Raw genomic sequence first — 25,296 nt, 5'->3', positions numbered from 1 at the left:
CTTTGGTTTGAACACCCCTAATCGTTAATGCAATGGTGGTGATTTTTTTAAAAAGGAAAATGCTTTGGCGAAGTGAAAAATATTATATAAAAGTCAATTACAAATAGATTTTGGTATTTTGGATTTAAAATTTACGTATACAATAGTTTTAGGTAAATTGTGATATCATTAAATATGCTGAAATAAAATTGCAGGAATCTGCAATTTTTCATTAATTTCACTTGAAATATATTGATTTATTTATAAAATTTGTATAGAGATGCGTATTCTAAAACAACCGTTTACATCAGGATATGAGGTTTTGCGGCTTCATCAACCAAAAATAGTAATATGAAATAATAACTATTTATTATTAATAATGCAAAAATGCAAACACAACATAATCAACAAACAGACATTAGCATAGATGAAATACCTAAAAAAAAAAAAAAAATCTAAATAATACATAATTCATGCAGCTTCATTATTGGTACATTTTAATTGATATCAATATTATTAATTCAACTTCATTACTAATAAAATAAACATGCAAATTGTTCTAATTTTGAGCTAAAACATGCAAACTGTTTACTAAATATATATTTTAAATTGTGAAAAATAAAAAAATTGATATGAACGTATGCCTAAAAAAGCACAAGCGTTGCTTCTGACATAGAATAAGATAGCAAACTAGCTCCCCAACCCACAGTCCCACACCATCACAGAATGATTTACACTAAATAATACTAAATGCTCCCTAGGAATCGACGCTCTCAGAAAGTCATAATAGACTTTCTTATATATAAAAAAAAATTAGCACAGAAATTAAAAATTATATAAACAAAACGCTATCAATTACCAGCACCTATCAATTATGTAACACTCTTTTTCTTCCTGCACTACTTTTTCATGTGTTGATTGCTGATTTCCTACTTTGATAAGAAAATTTGAAGTGATGAAATTAACTCTCATCTGTAATTCTCTTTTTATTAATGCTAAAAAAAAGAAAACGGACCTATGAGCAAAGCTAAATGCAACCTAACGAAGGTTCAGATGCAAACAAATCCACCCAAAATTTCCCCAAAATGCAATTTCAACCAAAAAAAACCATTATTCTAACGAGAAAACATGGAAAAAGGAAAACAAGCTACACATGAGCAAGAGGCCCAGGAGCAAAGCCTCAAAACAAAAAAAAAGGACACGCAAATAGAAAATTCCAAATGACAAAATGAAAAAACAAAAAAATTGTTTTCAATGTGTATTTTGAGTAGTAATAGGTATCCTGCTTAAACCATCCTCACTACTCTCCTTCATTACTTCCTCACATTCCTCAGCATTCTTAAAAATGATTGAATCGGAATCAGAAACAAAATTACTGGTAACTGCAACCTTTTTGTCTACCTCCATCATATCATCATTACCCAGATCAGGTGTAATAATATTATTATCTGTCACTGGTACTTCAACTTCCATGTTAACTACCTCCTCTGATTCTACCAAATCAGGAGCATTGATTCTCTCAGGCTTCTTTCTATTCGACAACTTGTTGTACAGAGACATAGCTTTCTGCAAAAACATAGAAAAACAAATAAGCACATTTGTAAATGGCATCAACTAATTTGTGCTTACAGATTTAATACCTGAAAGTTTTTGTCCTTGCTTGTGGGGAAAAGGGACTTGAGAACAATGACGCTCATGCCATTTCTTTTCTCTTTACCAGCCATCACATCAGTAGCCTAAAAACGAAAAAAAAAATGACAACAATGAATAAGAAATATATATATATATATATATATATAACAAACTAGTCTCAACAATTTCCCCCAAATATAATAATCAATTTGCAACCCTACCTGAGACGTGTCAAATACTCCATTAAGGTTTTCCAACTCTCCTATTGCAGAAGTACATTTTTTTAGCATCTCCATATCAACCAAGTTCTGGGAAATACCAGCCCTTGGTATGTAACTTTCCCAAAAATTACCCACTTTAACAATAGGTTCTTGCACTTTATCAACCTCAGTAACCACTTTTGCTGGTATTTGATCCTCCTTTGTAGAGGTCTCAACAAAACTTGCATCTCTCACACTCTCATCCTTAATGTCAACACTCTCACTTGTTAAAATTTCATTAATACTCTGTTCTTCCATTTTAATATCTAATGCTGTTGCAGCAATCTCCTTTTGAGACATATTAATCAGCTCTTTATTATTGGGCAGCACCTCTCCTCCCTGTGCTTTCCAAGAAGGATGATGCCTATTCTGATCCCAAAATGGCTCTTGACCAAACATACCATTCCCTGCTGGACCCCACAAATTGGGTGGGAATGAATCATCCACTAACGGGTTATTACCACCACTGTTATGCCACCCGTATGGACCCCGCATGTGGGCTGGGAACCGATCCATCGGATCATGCATAGGAAACTGAATTCCAACCCCAGAAGGGCCCAGTTTAAGAGGTGGTGGTCGGATCCCAAAAAGAGGTGGTGGGCCAGGTGCAAAATGATGGAAGCCAGAAGGAGGTGGTGGCCCAGGTGGCAGTGGCATAAACCCGTTATTAACCTGAGATGCCCAATTAGGAGCACCATTCCAGTTGTTGTTCCCATGGGCATGAATTCCCCTCTTGTGAAACCTCCTGTCAGTGGGCCCATTATCTCTTCGGTTATCTCCATCTTCGTATGGTAGAGGTGGGTAACTACTACTACTATTACTCCGGTTGAATGTGCCAACTGGAGTCGGTTCTCTTTTCAGCATCATCTTGTCAGGTGTTGCCACATCAGATTCCCTCTCTCTTTCTCGGTCCCTGTCCCTTTCCCTGTCTCTATATTTTGAGGAACTGCTACCACCACGGCCACTGGAATATTTGGATGGCGATTTTTCGGGTGCAAACTTGGGGGATGCATGGGTGTCAGACCTAGGGGTGCTGCTAGCAATCTCCGAGGAGAGCTCCAAGGAGTGTGCATCATCCCGTGGCCTGTTGAGTTTCTCCTCTCGAAGTCGGGAGGGGGTGCGCTCGCCGGTAGAGGAGGTTCTGGTACGGGCCCTGTCCTCTTGCATTAATTCTTTCTTTGGGGACTCAATTGGCTTTGACCTATGTCTACAAGTTTGAAAAAAATAGTTGGGGTAATTCTTATTATAGTTATGATTTTTCAAAGATATTTAAACAAGTCAAATGATAGGTAATGACATGTCCGATCTTCTTTGTAAACTCACAGTCACAGAAGCTGAAATGCAAACAGTACACCAGTGACTACTTACTAGCAGCAGCTAATAGTTTTCCCAAGTGATTACCTAGAGACTATTTGGTTTTTGCATGGAATGAATCTACAATAGTCTAATGGGTTTAAAACAATTTTGAAATTAGAATTGACCAATACTAACTACCAGCTGCTGAATTGAGTTTAGCAGAGTCGGGATTAACTTCACAACTTCCCTTCCCCACTTAAAAACTTCGACCACCGACCGAGATCATTAATTGATGGATCGATGGTTCATATATATGAATCTACTAAATCCATGATAAAAATGAAACAAGGATCACTGGTTTCTAAAACCCGAACCTTAACTGGTATCATAGAAGTGATATGTTACCACCAGTAGTTAACAACCTATACCTGTTTTGTTCTCTGTCGTGATATGAGCTTGAGGCAGGAGAGCTCTTCAATCGGATCTTTCCCGGGCTGGAATCCACCTTCTCCTTCTCCTTTTCCTTTTCTTTTTCCTTTTCCTTGTCAGCATAGCGGTACTCCCCCCTTGACCTCTCCACATCCTCCTTTTCAACATCCCGCTCATGTCGGTCCTCTGTGGTCTCATAACCCCTCTTGCCCGTGTGACCATCTTTGTGTTTACTTGGGTACTCATCACGGGTATCATACGGGTCAGCCTCAGATCCTTTACTCTTCTTGTACCGGCTCTCTGACGACCGGTTACCTTCTCTAGAACTCTTATACTCGTAATATTCTCTCTCTCTACGATCATCTCTCTCTCTATCTCTGTCTCGGTGCTTGTCTTTGTACTTGTCCAGTTCAGATTTGTGCTCCTTAGAGCTCCGGCTTTTTGAATGGTCATCTCTGTGCCTATCCTTCTCCTTCTCCTTTTCTCTTTCTTTTTCTCTTTCCCTGTCTTTCTCTTTTTCTCTATCTTTCTCTTTTTCCTTTTCTTCTGGAGAGATTTCATCACGTCTTCTTTTGGAGTGCTTCTCACGTTGCTCCCTCTCAGCTGGATCAAATTCTGTGCTCAAAATGTACATTTACAGAACGTTAATGCAACACAATTAAGAATTACCATTTGTTAGGCATGATAGATACACAAAAAAATTGTTAAAAGGCAATGAAGAACTAGGTCAAATTATAGATTAATATAACCCTGACAATCCCTATATAAGAACTATTTTCATGACAGGTGCTAATTGAGAAGCTCATAAGCTCAACTTAAAAGAAGCAATGTACATAGTATATTCATGTCACCAAATTCAGACTCACGGTCCAATCCAAAACCACAACCATCTACTGGCACCAATGCTAATGTTTTAGATTTAAACTACCAATTGGTACTAATACACTACCATTCATATACCAGCCAACACATACTGAAACAGTGTTAATTAGGTGAACACAGAATCACATTCATCTGATGGTATCTATTACACTTGCAAATATCTATATACAAAGTAATACTTTCTAAGACTTGATTGTGAATCTTTATCTAATTTACCAAAATACCAACCATACTTATTTGAAAATGCAAACCAACAAAAGATGATAATTTTTAATTCTCACATTAAATTATCATTACACTTCAACAAATGTGAAATTTATTGTTTGCAATTCATAAAGAACAGAAACAGATAACTAACCAGTAATTATATCGACATCTTTATTCGCACTATTCCCTTCTTCAATTCGACTTGTCTCAGATTCTCTCTTTCTACTTGCAACAGCCTCATCATGCCTCCCTTTCTCCCTCTTATCCTCATCATACCTCTCCTTCTCTCTCTTAACCTCCTCATACCTGTGTTTCTCTCTCTTATCCTCCAACAAATGCCTCTCTTTTTCTCTCTTGTCCTCCTCATATATCTCTTTCTCTCTTCTATCCCCCTCATATTTCTCTTTCTCTCTCTTCTCCTCCTCGTACTTCTCACGCCTGCTGCTTCTTTCTCGATCTCTATCTCTATCTCTATCCTTTTCCCTCTCCTTCTCCCTCTCTCTATCACTCTCTTTCTCTTTTTCCCGCTCTTTCTCCTTCTCTTTCTCTCTCGCCTTTTCCTTTTCTCTCTCTTTGTCCTCCTTATAGCGCCGCTTCTCCTCATTCCTTTCATCATGCCTCCTACTAGACCGGCTCTTGGATTCCTCTTTCAAATATTTCTCTTTATCTCTCTCTTTTTCAATATCCACAGTATTGTAAACATCTCCTTTTGACCTCTTATCTACCAATGAATTGTCATCTCCATTTTTGCCTAATCCACTGTCCCAACGATCTGATGCAGCAGCTTCATCCTTGGACTCAATCCTCTCCTTTCTCTTCTTTCCATGATCTATTGACGCATGACCATTGTTAGATTCCTTCAATTCCTTCGAATGAGATGATTTTCTCTTCTCAGATTCTAAATCCTTCGAAACCCTAGCTTCTAACTCGCGTTCCTCGTCGGAAGCAGACCAGTCAACGGGCGAACTTCGCCTCTGTGACTTGTGTGACGATTTATGGCGGGAACTCCGTGGCATCCTGAACCTGAAAGAAAGCGCTATAAAAACTCAAAACCCTAGCGAGATCGATCCTGAAAGGTGGCGCCGCTAATCCTCCAGGTATAAGTATTGCCTCAAAAAGGAAAGAAATTTGATCGGAGATTTGGGAGAGAGGTGGTGGTTGAGAAAAGGAAAGAAATTCCAGAAAAATGGAGGCGGCGGAGAGAGGGAGAGAGAGAGAAGGTGGGGTGAGGAGACGATGGGATTTTTGGTTTTCTTTTTTCACTTTTGTTTTTGTTTTTTTGTTTCGGCGCAAGTGGGAATGAGAACTATGGACCTAGAGTCAATGACATGTGGGGTCGTGATATTTGTGGGCGTAACAGATATGGTTTATTTAATGTGAACCAGGAGCAGGTAAGTTATGTTCGCTCGAGATTGGGTTCGGGCGTTCGGCTCTTTAGAAGCGACGCGACTTGTCGCAGGGTTTGGCGTTCATCTATGAATCTATCTTCTATGATCTCTTATTTTTGTTAATTTTTTTATATATGTAGCATGTTATATTTTTTTTATATAGTGGTGTATATTAGCATGTTTACCGGAGAGATCATATATTTTAGCATGTTATTTTTGTTAATAATATTTGTTTGTTAATTATTGTTGTACTTGCATTTTATTTAAAATCGGTGTTTTTTATGGTTCAAAATTTTGTGAAAAACAGTGATTTAAAGTCATTTTTTTCATAAAATTTTGGATCATCAAAAATAGCGATTTCTAAAAAATTCTAAAGATATAGTAAAATTTTTCTAAAAAATATAAAATTTGATTTCCAAGTACAATTTAATATGGAGATTAACTTGAATGGTTCGGATTCATGTTTTGAACTTTGAAGTCACAAAATATGAGTATGAAGTAAAATACTCATTTTACTTCGCGAAGCAACATAGCCAACAAAGTATTGTCAAACAATTAATTAGAAATAATCACGAATAATCGGTCAATTAGTTAGGAAAATTTGTAACAGTTTAGTCACCGCCAATGACTAATAAGTCGATTAATCAGCTTAAAAAGTCGGTTTTTACAGTACTGATATATAATAGCATCAATGAAATCAAGGAATTAATCCACATTAGTTATTATTGTCCTCTATTATTTTATGAAGATGAACTATTAGCAGGTAAAATTAATTAATTAATTTAGACCAGTCTTTTGATTTCCACTTCCACTCTACTGTTATTAAAAAAAACCTTAATTTCTTTATCAAGTTTGTTCAAAACTTCCACGAAAAGACCTCTAAACATCTTAAAAATCAATAAAAGATCTTTCAAAACACTAACAAAAAGCCAACACAAAACCCTTTAAAACCAACAAGTGCTCATACCATCCTAATTAGAACCTTAAAAATGCTTCATAATCAATTTTATCAATTGTTTTTTGCATTTTAAAATATCAAACAAAATTATTATTTTTATTGAAATTGGCTCATGGTGGAGGGAGATCAATGGTATTGTTCTTAGCTGACATAATATTTCTGTTTAAATCCGGACCGTCTTAATCAGAATCCAGACCAATTCAGCTCGAGATAAAATACACAATACTTCTTTAATATTCGTGCGGATACTAATCGAATGGTCCAGATCTAAACATAAATATTATGTAACCTTAGATGTTATAAATTCATCTTTTTTAGAATTGCCACTACCACTTCCTCTTGGTGGGGGTCAAAGTTGACCATTCATTCCTTCCTATTTCAGTTTTTCTCAATATAACTAATCAGTTACAACTTGTAATTTCGATTTAGTAACAAATGAATTGCAAAATCTCTCATACAAGTTTTGCCTTTTGCAATGAATTGCAAAATTAAAGGCCACCTATAATATTCATCCAGAATGTTTTAATGAGATACAAAAGAATATACAAATAAAGAGAAGTCTCATGGCATTTACAAGACTAACTACAGATCAATCAAGAAGACCTAAAACTCACCAACAATTTTCAGAAACATGATCTTGTGAAAAGTAATGCCGACCCGTTAACCCCCCTCAAAACCAACAACCTCGAATCAATGTAGGTCCCACATGCAAATCTAGTCAGATCAAACATCTCTTGAGGAATCTGAATTCGTACCTCCTTCAATACTCCTTGAGCCTCGTCTACATTTGGATCAGATCCAATGGTCATGGATATATCAATCTCACCCACATGAAATTTCGCAACTGGTAGACTTGGTGGGACCTCCCAATTACTGCCAAATGAGTTGCCGTAAGTTGAGTTGCTAGAATTGCCATAAGACCGACCAGGGGAGAGATTGGTGTTAGTGGTTACATGGAGAGATCCGGGAGTACCAATTTTGTCATGGGGCCAGTGAGGGGTAGAAATGGAAGTGAAAGAGATGTTGGCTGAAATGGAGAGGATGGGTTTGTCTGCATTGGACATGTCAGAGAAGGAGAGGTATGCATCTGTTATTAACACTCGATGGGAAGGCTGTCGGAAGGTAAGACCAACGTGTCTGCCAGTAGAGTATAAGAGGCGCCACCTCCCAGGTAAGAGATGAATCCAGTTCTACATGAAAAATGCGACAAATTGAAATTAATGAATGAATGATCGGAATAGTACGAAGTAGAAACCTATTCCAAATTCCACTTTTCCTCTACTCTTTCATTATTCCACATGTTGTAGAATGGGCCCCGAGGAAATAAATGATCAAGTACCTTTAAGCTAGAGTTGGGATTAAGCCGTTCCATCAACTCAATGAAGTAAGCTATTCTTTTACGCTGCACAAATTAAAAAGAACAGTTTATAGTTCTAATTTGTAAGCTTAAATGCAAGGATAATAGTTAAATTTTGTGAAGTGACCATATAAGAAGTGAACATATATAATAACCTGATGATGGCCATAGATATAATCTTCAGCCATGCGCACTGCAGTTGAGCCTAGGCCCCACCTCATCAAATCCATTGATGGATTCACACGCCATTTGGGCCCACACAAGAATGGATGCCGAAGTGCATTCAAGCAACTGCAAAACAAAATTGTACCTATGATGAGCATAAACAGGTGATGTGGATATTCCATTTTAACCATCTTATTTTATGCTTCTTTTCACTTCCTACGGCGGTCAAGGAATCATCATGATTTTTTATACCCTTCCTTTTTTCCAAACCCTATTTCTCACCTTATCCTTTCACAAGGCTTTGTTGCAAGGAGAAGGGACAAGAGATTCCAACCAGCCCCCCAGTTTCTATCCAGCATCTGAAAATGAATTATAAATAAAATAAAATAACAATTTAAATACAAAATCCCTTGAGAAGCCCGGAAAAAGATCCAACGCGAAATTTTGTTAAACCTTGCTAGCATACATATGCCTACAAAATATATTAAATATATTAATTTTATGCATTTGCTCAAAGGATATGCTAAACATATCTTGAATAAACAACCTGAATGCCAATATTTCCAGATGGAGAGTTGCGACAAAGAATCGGGAGAAGGAACTCACGCAAACATGATGGATCATTTCCCTACAAATTTTTTTAACCAACAAAATCACATTTATATATATTCAAATGGTTATTTTATAATCCATTTGGTTAGTCATAACCACCAGAACCTTTCTGTTCTAGCAATATCATCTAACAACCTCAGATCATTCATGGACAACATTAATATGGCACGTAGTAATAACTGGAAGATGAAATCTTATATTTAGAAACAAAATGGTAAAATATTTGCAAAAATGTTTTGGAACAAAACAATTAGAGATGAAAATATAATAAACCTTATACAAGAATGACTTGAAATCTGAAAACACAGAAGCATCCATAAGCTCCCTCAACACCAACTTTGCCATTATGAAACCCAAACATCTGTATGTAAAAAATTGAAATAAAAATTTAAGTTTATTACTCATCATCCAGAAAAAAAAATGAATATATCTTTTACTTTTTGTTTCCTTTTTCATTGCTTAAAGGTGCGAAAAGCAAACTATTTATCCATCTTTGCAGAAAGGTATCCAAAATGTTGATTGTTGCAAAAGCCCTGTATATGTATATGAGCACAGGTATTTGGAAAAATTATGGAATGATCACTTGGCCCTGAACAAATAAATACATGTACTATAGCTCGGTAAATTAAAAATGACCATACACAGAAACTTCTGAATCAATGACGACCAATGGCGAATACCTAAAGTTGCTATCGTACCTCATGTCAAATGCAATCATGCGATTCCTCCTCTCCGTATTCTTTCCTGTGCTTTCTTTTGTTTTTTTCTCATCAAAGTCCACTGCATTGCCAAGAATTCCAACCTACATTGGAAAATGATCATGTATAACATAATATTTCAATAGTTTAAAATGTGTACATCCTTAGTGCACTATGATTTTACAATTGATGCAGATCATTAATTGCACACTGCAAAGGAATCAATAGCGTACAAATTGTATAGTTCCAGAACAAGTCATATTGCATAAACACAGATAACAAAAAAACAGATAATAGTAAAAGCAGTTTTGATAGCTGCTACAAATTGTTTGTGTGAGAGGCGAGTTACCTTGACATGCTTATCCACTGGGCTTATATGAACATTCTCTAGTCTCAGTTCTGTGTGCGCCAATCCATGACTATGCAAATAATTGACCTATAAAGGAAATTATATACAATAGATCTCTATCAGAAAAATCTTAACAAAGCTTTAAAAAAAAAAAGCTCGAAAATCATCTAGGACACCTCAACTATAGTACCTAACCACTACTTTCTCTTTCATTCAAGAAGACTGAACATTGCAGAAGGAATTGTAAGCAAAAATCAGCCAAGGTTATTCTTTTACACTTCCAAGGCTCATGCATGATACTTACATTTTGCACAAGTATACATAAAAATGACCCCGAGGTATAAAACATAAAAACAACACACACAGGTTACTAAAAGGTCTGTCATAAGAACTGTAGGAACCAAATTTAGATTCATTTTTTTTATATATCAAGTTATTTTAGAAAACCTATATATTTCAGGACCCACTCTCAGAAAACCTCTGTTAGTCAACTTAACAACAAAAGAGTAAGGAAAGAACAGTTAAAAAAACTAAACAATGGAGTAATAACTTAAGCAGTACCAACATCCTGCATGCTCTGAGGATTTAAAAGGGTACTGAACAAATTTACAGAAGAATTTGGAGCTCTATCAAAAAATAAATGAGAAAATGAGTACCCCAATCAAGAGGTCCCGCATCAAAATTCTAGTCAACCGCAATTGGCGAGTGACGGCAGGCCCACCAATTGTGTTGTCTCCGACCCGTCTGACCCACTCTTCATCTAAAGCAAGTGTAGCTTCTAGTGTTGGGAGCCAGTCTGACAACTGCAGCCAGTGCCTCAGAGAATAGCTTCCATGATACTGTACAAGAAAATATCATGTATAAACTACACGAGGTATGTTGTTAAAAATGAATCAAATCTTTACCATTTTTGAGTCACTTGCATGACAATGCAATAGTTTTGTTATGCAAGAGGTTCTAAAGCAATTCTGTTGGTTATAACACAAATTCAGCAGTACATTGGCATATTTTGCATTATGTTTGATTAAACTTGGCTCAAGTAAACTAAGCCTGGGTTGTACCAGCCAGTGTCATTTCCAAATAGACTAAAGATTGTTGGCTATGATAGAAACGATACTTTTCTTAATTCTGTAAAAGCACTAACCCCGTGAACATAACTCAACAGTTTCATAGTATGAAACGGGCACTTGCCTTTTATCAAAAAAAAAAAAAAAAAAAAAACTAACCCCGTGAACTAAGATGAAAGGATCATCATCTGTGTTGCTTGTCTGAGTAACATAACCATGAACTTGAATAGCATAAGAGTGATACATTAGCCGTCGCCGAGCAAGCTTATGTAGTACCTGGGTATTATCACACACATATTTTTTTTAATTTTAAGTGCAGTTTTTTTTTTGACAAATACAAAGATATATAGTGCCTAACTTGAAGCATACCTCCAAAGCTCTATGGCCTCTTCGCTTAGCTTGTGTACTCACCAGATGCCGAAGCACCACTCTCGAATTGTACAAAGGACTATAAGAAAAAAAATAAGGGTTTTATTTGAAAAAACTCTTACATAAATTTTTTTAACTTCTTTCCTCATATCTTATCACTTGATAATAGTAAAAGAGGAAAATGCTAATAAATGATGGATGACAAGACCTAGTGGAAAATGAAAGGTGATTGAGGGAATTTTATGGACTAAATCGCGCAAAAGATCTATATAAGCATGAAAATCCGACAATGGTCAACTGAAATTGATATTGATTGATTCCAAAGAACCTGATTGAAACAAATGTCAAATCATCATGACTATTGCCCATTGAAACAGTTAAATACCAGAATATCACTGATTATTCATACAAACCTTATTCCCCAAAATTGCCCAAAGTTGTACTGATATAAATGTAGCTGTTATGATCACTTCAATTGAGGACTACAGAAATGGATTCAATAAATTGGAACTGACACAACTTACTGATTGGGATCGCACACTGTAGCCTCAAACATCAGCTCGTCATTCTAGCATTCCAGTCATGCATTGAAATTGAAATTGTAATTGAATAAAATGCAAATTTAGGATTAATTACTAGTTTTGCAAACAATTATAACAATTTGTAGAAGCACTTACTCTTCCTTGAAGCCCCACACTGACTTGGCTTGCCACAGCAAAATCCGACATGGCAAACTTAAGCACTGACCCCACCTGACCTTCCTCCACCTCAACCTCTCTCGACAGCGGTTCAGCCGTACATCTTACAACGAGTTTACTTGCACAAGTCCTCCGGGAGAGCAGTCGGAACCGTCGACCGTCCGATGGGAGGCAACGGACGACAGGGATCGGGCCAACGAGCGCCATGGACTGATCAAGTGCGGTTAGTGTGAGAAGGCATTAAATAGGAATTGGGCGCGGAGGGAAGGAGGAAGCCCTCTCCTCTGAGGTAACATAATATTCCTTTTTATATCTTGACCGTCCGATCAGAATCTGGGGCCTTCAATTATGATCGGACGGTTATGATCTAAAGATAAATATTCTGTTACCTTAGGAGAATGAATTGAGGGGAGGAGTGCAGGAGGAATCAATCTACTCTTGAGGTAACATAATATTTCCATTTAGATCTAGACCGTCCAATCAGAATCGGAGGCCTTCAATTATGATCAGACGGTCTTGATCTAAAGAGAAATATTCTGTTACCTTAGGTGAATGAATTCAGGGGAGGAGGGCAAGAGCAAGAGTTGCGTGCGGGAAAGAGGCGAGTGCGTTGCGCCATGAGGCGAGCGCATGTCGAACTCACACTTTGTCTGGGCTTAGTTTCTGGCGCATGAGACAGTTTTAGATCTCTGTTTTGTACAGTGTATTGTTACTCGTGTAGTGAGTTATAGATCACATGGAGAATGCTAACAGAAGACTGTTGCATAGATTTCGAGTAGCTGGTGTAACAGAAAACTCAGAGGAAGAAAATATCTGCAGTTATTTTAGTTTGTTACTTGGTCAACTCCTTTGACTATTGACATGCAGCATTTTGAGCGGGTAAAGATTTTAACAGAGTAGTTTTGCCTTCATGCAGCACATAGACTATAGAATCAAAACAGCGCTGTATATGATTCAAGCTCTGCATGATGTTAAAATTTCTCTGTTAAAATATTTACCCATTTTGAGCCTCGGTCGGATAAATGCAACCAGTAAAATTCAGGCTGCAGATTTTTTACTTGGGCAACCGGTTTGTATAATACATATTTATTTTTGTTGGATAAAAATAAAATGTAACCAACAATTATACACGAAAGAATTAATTTTATTTTAATATTGCACTGGTAGCTAACAATTTTTTTTAATTCAAGTGACTAAAAAAAAAGTTGAGTTTAAAAAAAAAGATGAGAGAGAACATAGACACTAGAGCCATTCCATAAAAAAATAAAAAATAAAAGTTGAATAGGATGAACTAATTAAAATATGAAGGAAGTGATATAGTTAAATAGTTTTTGGTGTAGTGGTAAAGACATATGTTTTTTAGATGAGAAATTATGAGTTCGAAATTCAAATAGGTGAAATTATTTTTACGAAAATTGAAATAGAGAGAGTTGGGTGGCTTGACTGCACCACTAATTTTAAACAAAAATAAAGTTAAATAGTTTGAAGGCTTATTTATATTTTTTCGTAGATTTAGTACTTTATTATAGATAGACGATATATATTTTGACATTGTAATATAAAGTATTAATTTAATTAGCATTAATATAATTTTTAATTCAGGCGATTCAATTTGATCAGGTGGCTACTAGGAGACAAAAAGTGCACATCTATAATTTTTTTTTTTAGGTGAATGCACATCTATAATTTCTCTATGACAATGCGCGATTTTTTTAAAATAGAATTTATTTTAATTATTGTTGAAACTGTTTTTTTTTTAAAAATTGATGAAACTACTTTGTATAAAAATCAAATTAATAATTCTTGTTTCATTAAAATAATTAAATTGATTCTTTTTTTTTAAAAAAAAATTCACAATGCGCTGCGATGATTATTAGGATATTACTAATTTATTCTCTCAGTCTTATTAAGCTCCGCCATGTGTCCCTTCTTCTTGAAACATTGCTATTCAATGTTTATTTCTTGGATCAAGATTTGTGTATCAAATTTGTTAGGATATCTAGGAAATATTTTGGGAGATATTTAGAATTTATAGAAAGATTTGTTAGGCGATATATATGCTAACTAGGCTGTAAATTGAAGAATTAATATATATAGGTGTTGGTTGTAATCAGAAAAAAAAAACAGAATAAAACCTTTGAATTTATTATAGTATCAGAGCCTAACCTAAACACCATACAGAAACCCTAATCAGCTGTTAATACAAGAATCATGGCTAGTGATCGACAGCCGTGATAATAAAGAAAATTATTGATGGTACTTCTCCATTCTTTCTTCATCCGTCTGATAACCCAGGAACGATATGTAGCTAGGCATTTTTTGCGCAGTAGTAATGGAATTAAGTTTAAATGAGATTGGTACCACAGATTCATCAAAACCACATATTCATTTATCAACTGATCAACTAGGCATTTTTTAATGAGATTAATTAGTACCATTCTACAATATTATATATAGCGGCTTCTATTTATGAATATAATTATTTAAACCTGTAATTAATTGATCCTAGCTAACATATATATATGATTGGATACAGATAAGATCAGCTAATTAATAATGGTACAAAACAATATAAAGTTAATTAATGATGCTGATATGCTGATATGAGATTCGATACAATATTCTTTTGCCATATATCCGTTGACTTCTTGGTGATAAATACAACATAATAAATTGATGTTTCGTCCTCTACCGTACCACTCAGGAGGATATATAATAGATTTGCACGTACAGAAGGTGTCCTGATATATATTATGGAATTAATAACGCAAATCTCAACACAAGAAGAAAAATCGATCGGATGGCGTTTCACGCTTTCAATGCAAATTACTCAAGAGGATATATATATAATAAACGACGTGCTAGCAAATATGATTAAACAACCAAGAACAGGCTATATATCGTCACTTAAATTTAATATTAGCTAGCAAATTAAGTCATACATATGACCCCCTAATATATAAATACTGTATCCCGATCGAACTTAATTCCAATAAGAGGAAGAAAACAGTCGAGTTTGGGGAAGAATGCATCTGTGGTGCTCATATCTTCTGATATTATTGCTGCTCCTGGTCTTCGTTTCTGTTCAAGGCCAGAACCCAAGTTCTGCCGGTAAAATATTTTCTTTTTGCCTTAATATTTTCTTAATTTAATAGTGATTCTTTTACTGTTCGAAAGTTATCAATCCAAGTGTTTTGTTGGCATCATGTTATATATATATATATGGAGTGTGACTAATATGCATTCGGTAGCACTTCGGCCGAAGTGCTACCGATTCATTTTCCGATTTTTAAAGTCCAAATGATCGATCCAAACCGTTAGATGTCATCTCCATATTAAAATGTGATTGGAGACCAAATTTTACATTTTTTGGAATTTTTTTACTATTTAAGCCACTTTGAAAATCGCTGATCCAACGGTAGCTTCTGATTTTTACTGTTTGGTAAGCCACCGTTGGATCAACGATTTTCAAAGTGGCTTAATAAATAGTAAAAAAATTCTAAAAAATGTAAAATTTGGTCCCCAAGTACATTTTAATATGGAGATGACATCCAACGGTTTGGATCGATCATTTAGACTTTAAAAATCAAAAAATGAATCGGTAGCACTTCAGCCGAAGTGCTACCGAATGCATATTAGTCACACTCTATATATATGGTGATATATATGCATACTACAGACAACAAGGGTGGACCCAGCATGTAATGGGGGGCTACCGTCCCCTCTGGATTTTGAGATTTAGTGCTGATCTGTCGGTATTGATCGACTTTGGCCTCCTTTAGAATTTTGTTTTTTCCTTTAAAATCAAAATATTTTTTTTGAATTATGATTGAAATTTAGAATTGTAATTTAAAGCATAAGAAATTACAAGTCAGAGCATTGAAAAATATAAGTCAAAGCATTTTTTTTATTGAGTACCCAATTAGTTAATGAGTTTAAATCCGATTAGCTATTTAAACTTGATTCGATATACTTTTGCATCCCTCCTACAAAAATCCTGGATCGGACAATGTTCTATATACGGTGATATGCATATTACGTACAGACTGGTCTGTGCGATGTATTCATATTTTTAATTTTAAAGGTCAAACAGTCAATTCAAACAATTCAACTTGATTTTCATATACAAATAAAATTGGTGACCAAACTTTTATGCTTATTAAAATTTTATAACTATTCTTTTAATGAATAGAAAATTATTTGATTTAAAAATTCTCGAACATTTGAAATCAGTGATATTTTACCTATCTAAGGGTTACAAAATTATAAATCTCAAAATATGGTTTCTAACTACATTTTTCTATGGACATTTTTTGTTCAATAGTTTAGATTAACTGTTTCGACTTTAAAAATAAAGATAAACATCCATAGTTTGAATCGATATATATATTATCATAGCTTCAGTTCTCTTTTTTTACATCTTCTTAATTAATAATGCTCTCAATTATTAATTACGCGCGTCACATTGAGATGGTTTACTTCGAATATCTAGCAAATAAAAATAAGCACTTAAACTAGCGTATGTAATTTATTTTAAAAAAGATAGATTTAATTATTGGCAAAGACAGACGACAAAAGAAGAAATATGTACGAGCTCTATGTTAATTTTATTTTTGTTCAATATATACACAAACTTTTTCATAAGAAAAAAATATTGAATTTGCTTTAACCGTTTATTTTACCAAGGTCAATATAAAATAATAAAACAATTCAGTTCTATCTTTTCGCGGAAGCAAAATCAGATATTATAGATTTTTTCTTTTCTTGATATAGTTTTTCTTTATATCGATCGTATCCATTGGTTATATGATGAGGTAATATCCAAATATGTATTTTACTGATAATTTGTTTATTAAATGATATTAATACGTACTATTAATTATATTCATCCCCACACTCCTGTTCACTCTCTGTCCCTGCAGCTACAGTAAAGAAAAGTTGTACTATGGTTCCAACTAATTATATAGTCCTCATTTCTCAGTTTTTGCACTTGTCCCCGTGTCAACTTTCATAGATATAAATATTTAGAAAACAACAGATTAATACTTGCATGCGTAATTTGATATGATCATGATCCCCCCTTTTTAGTCCTCCAATGGTCCACACATCAACCTTTCTCTAATGAAGTAGTGGGGACCACGTATCCCGCATCAATATTTTAATAACAAAAATAGTTGACCTCATAGATTTATATAGTTCAGTGCATAGGCAGAGGCTGAGGGAGGAAGGAGGAATAGGGGTCAATTGACCCCATTTCTTTTAATTTTTTTTTATGTTTATATATGATTTTTTATATAATTTAGAGTAATATAGCATGGTACTGCAAATTTGACCCCCATTCTCCGCAAGAAAATTTTATATGATTGACCCCCATATGTATTTGACTCCCATAATCTGAAAGTCTGGCTCCGCCCCTGTGCATAGGTATCAATACTTGCAAAATAAGATATTAATACTTTGATGTGTAATTTAATATGACCAAACGCCTAAAGATTAAACTTTGTACAATCTATATACATATATATATACTTCAGTGCATAGGTATAAATACTTTCAATATACTTGATGTTAATACTTTCAGACGTCATCTAGCCTCATATGTAAATAAATATTAAGTATTGCGGTCCCCCATATATATAGTTATGGTAATATTGATATTTTTAGAAACGTGTATGGCCCCCCTAGCCCGCTTCATTTAGTTTGAGTGATCCCCCACAGGTATTTCTGGTGTGGGGATTGTTTGGGAGATTTGGTTAGAGAGACAATTATTTACGTTAAAATACTTCCTTGCATAGGTATAAATACTATCATGCATAGATATAGATATTTTTGTTCGTATATATTAATACTTTAGAAATTGTGTGGGGACAATACATATTATATAAGAAAATTGTGAGGGGACGGTCCCCCAGGTTAGTTATGAAAGTTATGCTCGGGGACAGTGCGGGAACAAAGGTGCGGAGAGAGTTACTGTAAAATGTACTTTGATATATATACTTCTTGTTAAATAGTTCTCTTTTATTAATGTTTTAGTGATCCCTATGGTAATTGTAGAAGTTAAGTGCGGGGATAATACGGAGATAGAAGTGCGGAGATAATTATGAGAATCCTATTAATACCCTTAACATTAAATTTTCTAATAAATATATAATCGCTCAATTGAATTAATGAACTACATATCCCTTTTTTATTCAATTAATTAGTTTTCCAATAAATATAATCGCTCACTTGAATTAATGAACTAGATTTCCATTTTTTATTCAATTAATTAGTTTTCTAATAAATATATAATCGCTCATTGAATTAATAAACTATACTCCATATTTTATTTTGAAGTACAACCTCGCACGAATCTACACATCTCGATCACTTCCCCCAAATTTTTATTAATATCCTCAATTAAAACAATTTCACAAATGACCTCCATTTTTTTTAAATATCCCAACCGTCAGGAATCCTCACGGTTTTCCTCCGAAGTGAACTATTAGGATTCCTGGCGATTCTATAGCAACTTATTACAAACGATTTAAAAACTATGACACCTTTTGACAAAAAAAAAAACTGTTATGAAATTAACAAAATCAGTTTGATCAACAATTACAAACTTATTCCCTTTGCGCGCAGGTTTCATAAATATAGACTGTGGTATCGCAAGCAACACTAGTTATGTTCACAGTTTCACAGGTTTAACATACGTATCTGATGATCAATATATTGACACGGGCTTGAATGGCAAAATCTCTAGTAAGTATCCAGTGAACAAAACTATGTATACGGATCTTGAGACCCTCAGAAGCTTTCCTCAAGGTACTAGAAACTGTTATACACTAGCACCAGTAAGAAATGGATCAGAATATCTTGTGAGAGCACTATTCTATTATGGGAACTACGACGGATTAGAACAAAGTCCCAGCTTCGATTTATATTTTGGTGTCAATTTCTGGTCTACCATTAGCATCCCTGAACCTGGTTATTGGTACTATGAAGAGATAGTTGCCGTTGCAACTGCTAATTATATACACGCTTGTCTGGTGAACACGGGACATGGGAATCCTTTCATCTCCACACTGGAGTTGAGACCATTGCCCAGCACTCTCTATTCGTTTGCATGGGATACGCAATTTATCAAGTTATATGCTAGGAAAGATGTGGGATCAGATAATTCAGTGGTGAGGTATGCAAATTATAGCATTTATAATTTCTATTTTGAAAATTATTATTGTGCACAACAAAAGTCAACAATTAATTAGGCATCTGTTTGTTTGTTGAGATCAGGTATCCTTCTGATAATTACGACCGTCTATGGTTTAACTACACAAAGTCTTCATGGCAAAAAATATCCACCAGCTCTAGTGTTAACAGCTCTAGCTCTATTTTTTCATATGAGGTGCCATCCTCGGTGCTAAAGACAGCAGCGGTTCCATCAACAGAAAGCAGCATCATTGACATAACATGGTCGACATCTAACAGTTCAACTATGTTCTATGTCATCCTCCATTTTGCTGAGATCCAGATTGTGCAAAACACAAGTCTCAGAGAGTTCTACATTTATGCAAATGGAAAGCAAAAGCTCAAAACCCCAGTTCTCATCAAGTACCTTAACCAATATTCTTATTATTACTTAGATATAGGCCAAACATTTTATAATATGTCACTCCAGAGTTCCCCAAATGCAACTCTCCCACCCATGCTCAATGCATTTGAGCTGTACTCACTCGAATCAGCGACATTGTTGCCGACAGATACCAGAGATGGTATATTTATCTCTATAATTTTATATTTGTCTCAATATTAATTGTTCATTGTCCTTAGTGGAATAATCTGATACTTTAATCTTCCATACAGTTAGTGCCATTAAATCAATCAAGACGAATTATAGTATCAGAAAAGATTGGAGTGGTGATCCTTGCCTTCCTACAAACTACATCTGGACTGGGATTAGCTGTATAATTTATGCTTCAGATATTCCCAGGATCACAGTTCTGTGAGTTCTACATCAAATACCATCCTTAATTGAAATTTGTCTCTCTGCATCGATCCTTCTGTGGAAGCAATTAAATTGTATTTTTTTTTTTTTTGGGCAGAAATCTCTCTTCAAGTCAATTAACTGGGGCAATTATATCTGAATTTGGAAGCCTAACTAACCTTCAGACATTGTAAGTTCGTTTAACATTCAGAAAAAAAAATTTTTAGGCTAGTTATAAACTTATAATTACATCATTTGCATTCTTGTGACATTGCAATTAAACAGTTTCTTACATGAAGTTCACTTTTATAATCCTTTCAGAGACTTATCTCACAACAATCTGTCAGGCAACATTCCTAATTCTCTGGATCAATTAACATCACTTACATTCTTGTAAGACAAGCAAACCCTTTCTTTTTGATTGAAAAACATCAATTCCCAATGTCTCATGAACTGTTCTCTCTTATTGTAGGGACCTCTCAGGAAACAGCGGCCTTTCAGGAATACTTCCACCTGGTCTCCAGAAAAAACAAAATGATCATCATTTGATAGTGCTGTATGTCTATTTTCCAAATGTTGATAACATGAATGAATATTTATTCCTACCACTTCTTTGAACAGCCATTCTAGTTAATACCATAATCCACTACTAAGTAGTAACCAGGTATCCTGTGATTAGATGTTCAAAAACTGTGCAAAAACAATCTCACAATAAAATAAATGCTAGGTCCTGATCTAATTTTGAGTGACTCATCATTAGTCAACTTGTTGTGTGCTTAGTTATGGTAGCTTCCCATATGCTGGCTTAGGGGAGCAACAGAAATAATTTCACAAAAAATAATTTCACAAATAGCACTTATACACATAATTTGACCTAAGTATTAAATATAAACTTCAACAGCACTGACAGCTCCAACAGCTCCAACAGCTCCAACAGCACTGAAAGTGGATCAGGACACAAGAAATCTTCAAAAGCAGTTATCTTTATAATAGTGGCTGTCGTTATCGTGTTGCTGATTGCTGGAGCAGGGGCATTTTTCTTTTTGTACCGGAAGAAGAAAAGTAATTGTTGTGTAATGATTAAATTTCTTTTTTCTTTCTTATAAAGATAGAAGTCAAGTTTTCCAAATTTAAATATCCATAAGAAATCCTCCATCTGAATTTTGATCTTACAAACTCCCAATAGACCAAAGGCCGGTTCTCAAAATCTATAAGTTTTTCATTACAAACTTTTCGTTCTAGCTAGCTAGGATGCCATGTGATCAAAACAATTTTTTGGTATATGCATATATGTAATTTAGGATGGCATTGGGTCATTGAAGATCACCTAGAATCTAGAAAGCACCATAAATACATGAAGAATTTTTATATGCATATCACGAAAATGAAAAGATGACTTGGCGATCTCTCCATATTGGAGTTAACTGCCCAATCACATGCACTACCTACACTATTTGCCTAATTTCTTATAATAGCTGATAAATGCATTTATAGAAACATTTTATAAATGATTTATTATTTATAGGTACTCGCACCGACCCACCTACATTTGACCAGGACCCCAGAACAATTGGTACAGAATATAGCTCTCATGTACTTGACGACCCAAAGGACACTGGTGAGTCCGGGGCTCGAGGAAAGCAATTAAATTTCGACAAAAGACAATTTAGTTTTGCAGAGCTGAAGCTTGTCACAAATGACTTCAGAGAAAAAATAGGAATTGGGGGGTTTGGTGAAGTCTTTAAGGGCAGACTTGAAAATGGAAACGATGTTGCCGTTAAAATTTGCTCTGAGTTATCTTCTCAAGGGACCCAACAGTTTTTGAATGAGGTAACATGAGTATCTCTAATTCATTATATATATATATATACACACACACACATATACATAAGGTTGTGTTCCAAAACTAATTGGTACACACTGGTACAGTATGCATCATTATTAGTTTTTTGAGAAAGAAATGAAGAATGAATTTTATTGATTTGTTCTGATTTTACAGTCTATTCTCAAGGCCTTTTTCAGGCTTAGAATGTTATAGCCGTTAGCTATTTTCCTAAAGTACAATATTCTAGATTTGCCTAATCTCAGAAAATTATGCTAGGTACTAAATTAAGCTTAACAGCTAATTCATGATGCTAGCCTAACTTTCTTCCTAAACTCTATTTCTCAACAAGCATAGATGATTTACTATATTTTCTTCCTAGATAGGCCTAGTACAACTATGCTTTGCAGTTCTTGTTACAAAAGCTTAGGTTACCTGAAAATTAATAATTTAGAGGAAGACTTCCTCATAAAATGAAATCACATGGTACTTATTCATACAGCCTCCCAATTTCAATTTTCTGACTCTGCTCGTGATGGAAGTGACACTTTGAATAAACTTACAGCTGTATACAGTATCCTATGAAAATCTGTAGAACAAAGTATCATTTTAAAGGCATAGCATCTAATGCATAATTTATTTCAAATCGCCATCTAGGTTGAAAGCTTGTCTAGGGTTCATCACAAGAACTTAGTCTCACTTGTTGGGTACTGCTCGGACGAAAATCACATTGCACTTATCTACGAGTACATGGAACACGGAAATCTGCAAGATCGGCTCACAGGTTGTAAAGTTTCAGAAGTAAAAGTTTTATATATTGTTACAAATTAGATTATGAGTGAGTCTATAGTACTATGCATATTACGATTTGTTACCGTGCTACGGCTCTATATTCGAGTTTTCAAATCCTAACGGTCGATCCGAACCGTTCATCTTGTTCTCCATATTAATATGTGTTTGGAGACCAAATTTTACATTTTTTGAAATTTTTTTACTATTTTTTTAGATTTATTGAAAATCACTGTTTTTGGATGGTCCAGAATTTTCAGATCAAGTGATTTACTAAATATCTAAAAAAATAGTAAAAAATTTTAAAAAATGTAAAATTTGGTCTCCAAACACATATTAATATGGAGAACAAGATGAACGGCTCGGATCGACCGTTAGGATTTGAAAACTCAAATATAGAACCGTAGCACGGTAACAACCCGTGATATGCATAGTACCATAGACTCACTCTTAGATTATTATCAATATCTTCTTCAAATTATGCATTGCATCAATATTTGATAATAAACACTTTGATGTGGATCAAGCTAGGATGCAAAATATCAAATTCAATCTAATAAAAAATTGGCAGTCTACAGGATGAGGATTAAATTACTACAAAAAAGAGGTGCTAAACTACCAGGTGATGAATTTTTTTTCTTATAATTTAATAATTGATATATTTGACTTGCAGGTAGGGCTCACCCCCTTTCATGGAAACAACGGCTTAGAATTGCATATGAATCTGCCCAAGGTCTGTAAATTTTGTTACTGTTGCCATCAAGGAATAAATTTCTCACGCACTCATTGGTGACCTCATTTTTGCATTTTGTACAGGATTGGAGTATCTTCACAAGATGTGCAATCCACCGCTGATTCACAGAGACGTTAAAACCAGCAATATTCTTCTTACCAGAAATCTCATGGCACAGGTTTCTGATTTTGGTTTAGTTCGGACTTTTTCAGGCACTCATGTCTCCACCAAAGTTTTTGGGACACCTGGCTATTTGGATCCCCAGTATGTTCTCCCAGCCTCTCCTGTCTGTTCTTTCTGACTTGGCTGTTCTATTCATTTTTTATGATGTATTGGTACTAGACAAGACTCCTTCCTTATGGAGTGGATTTTTTGCCCGTATAATGCTTGTTTGCTGAGTTACCGTAAAAACTACAATAAAACAGTAATTTTTGTAACAAAAGGACACTAAACTATTAATCTCCCCTATATATTATATTTTACAATAGTCGTACTCATGTTCTACAAGGTCATCAGCATTTTCTCTTTTTGTTTGAATTTGAGAAAAGTAAATTCTCTACTAAATTTTATATTAAAAAAAAATGTGTATAAATCAAAATTTATATACAGCCTCTTTTTATGGAGATGAAAACCACTCATATCTTTGTGACTCTTATTGGGTTTCATTTCTAGCCTATCCCAACTTGTTTGGGACTAAAGACTTTGTTGTTGTATATAAATCAAAATTTATAGAATGTTCATTGTTGGGGGGGGGGGGGGGGGGGGGGGGGGGGGGTTAAGATCTATTATTTTCTTGTTTTCATTACTTCATGTACTTGTTTCTTAATTTGTTACATATTTATGCAGTTATGCCTCAACCTCCCAGCTCATAGAAAGAAGTGACGTTTACAGTTTTGGGGTTGTCTTGCTAGAAATTGTCACAGGCAAAATGCCAATCTGCCAAGGCCCACAAGGGAGAGAGCATTTGACTAAATTTGTGCAGAAAAAGATCTCCAAGGGAAACATAGAAAGCATATTGGACCCATATATGGGAGGCCAATACAACATAAACTCAATTTGGAAGGTTGCTGAACTAGCACTCAGGTGCACTGACCTACCTGATAAGAGGCCTGATATGACACAAGTTGTAGCAGAGCTCAAAGAAACCCTGAGTCTAGAAATGTCTCACACTGAAACTGTTAGTGAGGCTTCTGGGGACATAAGCAGTGATTATCAAAGAAGCCCTCGTGACAATTTGGAGATGGGGTATATTGGGGGCTCAAAGCTACCAGATTATGGTCCTTTGTTAAGATAAATATCAGTTTTAGATAGCACGGTACTGCAATATTGCTTTTGTGTCCTATCCTGTCAGTTATTTGGTTTGATATTCATTTGAAAAAAAAAAAAGAAAAAAAAAAGATGACCTGGTTGTTTTCTTATAGTAATTTAAGAATTTATGCATTCAGCAGATCATTTGTTAAAGTTTTTTTCTTTGTGAGGTTTAATGTAAGAAAATTGGAACCTTGGGCATGACGAGGTGGTATTCAGAAGACCAAAACTCTGTTTCCTTGTATAATAAAACAAATTTTATGCATTCCTTTTGGTTCATTTCAGTTGACATGCATAGATTGCTAGTAACAGGAATTGATATGAGGATCACA

General features: G+C 34.9%; 3 protein-coding genes across 4 annotated transcripts; 1 reads left to right on the top strand and 2 right to left on the bottom strand.

Moving 5' to 3' along the window:
• Nucleotides 1-1,188: 1,188 nt before the first annotated feature.
• On the bottom strand, nt 1,189-5,965 carry LOC144548430 (LOW protein: zinc finger CCCH domain protein). Its single transcript, XM_078297087.1, has 5 exons — nt 4,837-5,965; nt 3,596-4,211; nt 1,833-3,078; nt 1,620-1,715; nt 1,189-1,545 (listed from the first exon to the last, which is right to left on the bottom strand). Exons 1-5 carry the CDS (start codon nt 5,699-5,701, stop codon nt 1,231-1,233), a joined length of 3,138 nt encoding a protein of 1,045 aa, XP_078153213.1. The 5' UTR covers nt 5,702-5,965; the 3' UTR covers nt 1,189-1,230.
• Nucleotides 5,966-7,519: 1,554 nt separating this feature from the next.
• Nucleotides 7,520-12,625, bottom strand: ORG1 (OBP3-responsive protein 1). 2 transcript variants are annotated; one of them, XM_078297182.1, is made up of 13 exons: nt 12,326-12,625; nt 12,173-12,216; nt 11,649-11,727; nt 11,439-11,555; nt 10,869-11,051; nt 10,213-10,299; nt 9,864-9,967; nt 9,439-9,526; nt 9,101-9,181; nt 8,836-8,912; nt 8,544-8,679; nt 8,371-8,433; nt 7,520-8,221 (listed from the first exon to the last, which is right to left on the bottom strand). In XM_078297182.1, the coding sequence occupies exons 1-13, from the start codon at nt 12,551-12,553 to the stop codon at nt 7,655-7,657; spliced, it is 1,854 nt and encodes a 617-aa protein (XP_078153308.1). In that variant the 5' UTR covers nt 12,554-12,625; the 3' UTR covers nt 7,520-7,654. The 2 variants fall into 2 exon arrangements, with proteins under 2 accessions (XP_078153308.1, XP_078153309.1); XM_078297183.1 differs by lacking the exon at nt 12,173-12,216 and having other exon boundaries at nt 12,326-12,472.
• Nucleotides 12,626-13,082: 457 nt separating this feature from the next.
• LOC144548396 (putative LRR receptor-like serine/threonine-protein kinase At1g51880) lies at nt 13,083-24,980 on the top strand. The gene is made up of 13 exons (XM_078297058.1): nt 13,083-13,164; nt 18,971-19,520; nt 19,622-20,100; nt 20,192-20,330; nt 20,431-20,502; nt 20,634-20,705; nt 20,785-20,868; nt 21,214-21,374; nt 21,838-22,142; nt 22,792-22,918; nt 23,597-23,656; nt 23,740-23,920; nt 24,503-24,980. The coding sequence occupies exons 1-13, from the start codon at nt 13,083-13,085 to the stop codon at nt 24,948-24,950; spliced, it is 2,760 nt and encodes a 919-aa protein (XP_078153184.1). The 3' UTR covers nt 24,951-24,980.
• Nucleotides 24,981-25,296: the final 316 nt, after the last annotated feature.

The sequence above is a fragment of the Carex rostrata genome, chromosome 33, assembly GCF_964058835.1.
Source record: "Carex rostrata chromosome 33, lpCarRost1.2, whole genome shotgun sequence".
Classification (NCBI taxonomy): domain Eukaryota; kingdom Viridiplantae; phylum Streptophyta; class Magnoliopsida; order Poales; family Cyperaceae; genus Carex; species Carex rostrata.
Note: the sequence above shows the minus strand (reverse complement) of the source record. Positions and strands in the feature narration are given on the sequence as shown.

Excerpts from the sequence above, each read along its gene's own strand:
- LOC144548430 (XM_078297087.1), bottom strand. The coding sequence starts at position 5,701 with ATGCCACGGAGTTCCCGCCATAAATCGTCACACAAGTCACAGAGGCGA. Across the intron at positions 4,212-4,836 it reads AGATGTCGATATAATTACTG|AATTTGATCCAGCTGAGAGG; the intron begins GTTAGTTATCTG and ends TTTTGAGCACAG. Across the intron at positions 1,546-1,619 it reads GCAAGGACAAAAACTTTCAG|AAAGCTATGTCTCTGTACAA; the intron begins GTATTAAATCTG and ends ATGTTTTTGCAG.
- ORG1 (XM_078297182.1), bottom strand. The coding sequence starts at position 12,553 with ATGGCGCTCGTTGGCCCGATCCCTGTCGTCCGTTGCCTCCCATCGGAC. Across the intron at positions 8,680-8,835 it reads AAGCCTTGTGAAAGGATAAG|TTGCTTGAATGCACTTCGGC; the intron begins GTGAGAAATAGG and ends TTTGTTTTGCAG. Across the intron at positions 8,434-8,543 it reads ATATCTATGGCCATCATCAG|CGTAAAAGAATAGCTTACTT; the intron begins GTTATTATATAT and ends TAATTTGTGCAG.
- LOC144548396 (XM_078297058.1), top strand. The coding sequence starts at position 13,083 with ATGGAGAATGCTAACAGAAGACTGTTGCATAGATTTCGAGTAGCTGGT. Across the intron at positions 20,101-20,191 it reads GCCGACAGATACCAGAGATG|TTAGTGCCATTAAATCAATC; the intron begins GTATATTTATCT and ends TCTTCCATACAG. Across the intron at positions 21,375-21,837 it reads TTTGTACCGGAAGAAGAAAA|GTACTCGCACCGACCCACCT; the intron begins GTAATTGTTGTG and ends TATTATTTATAG.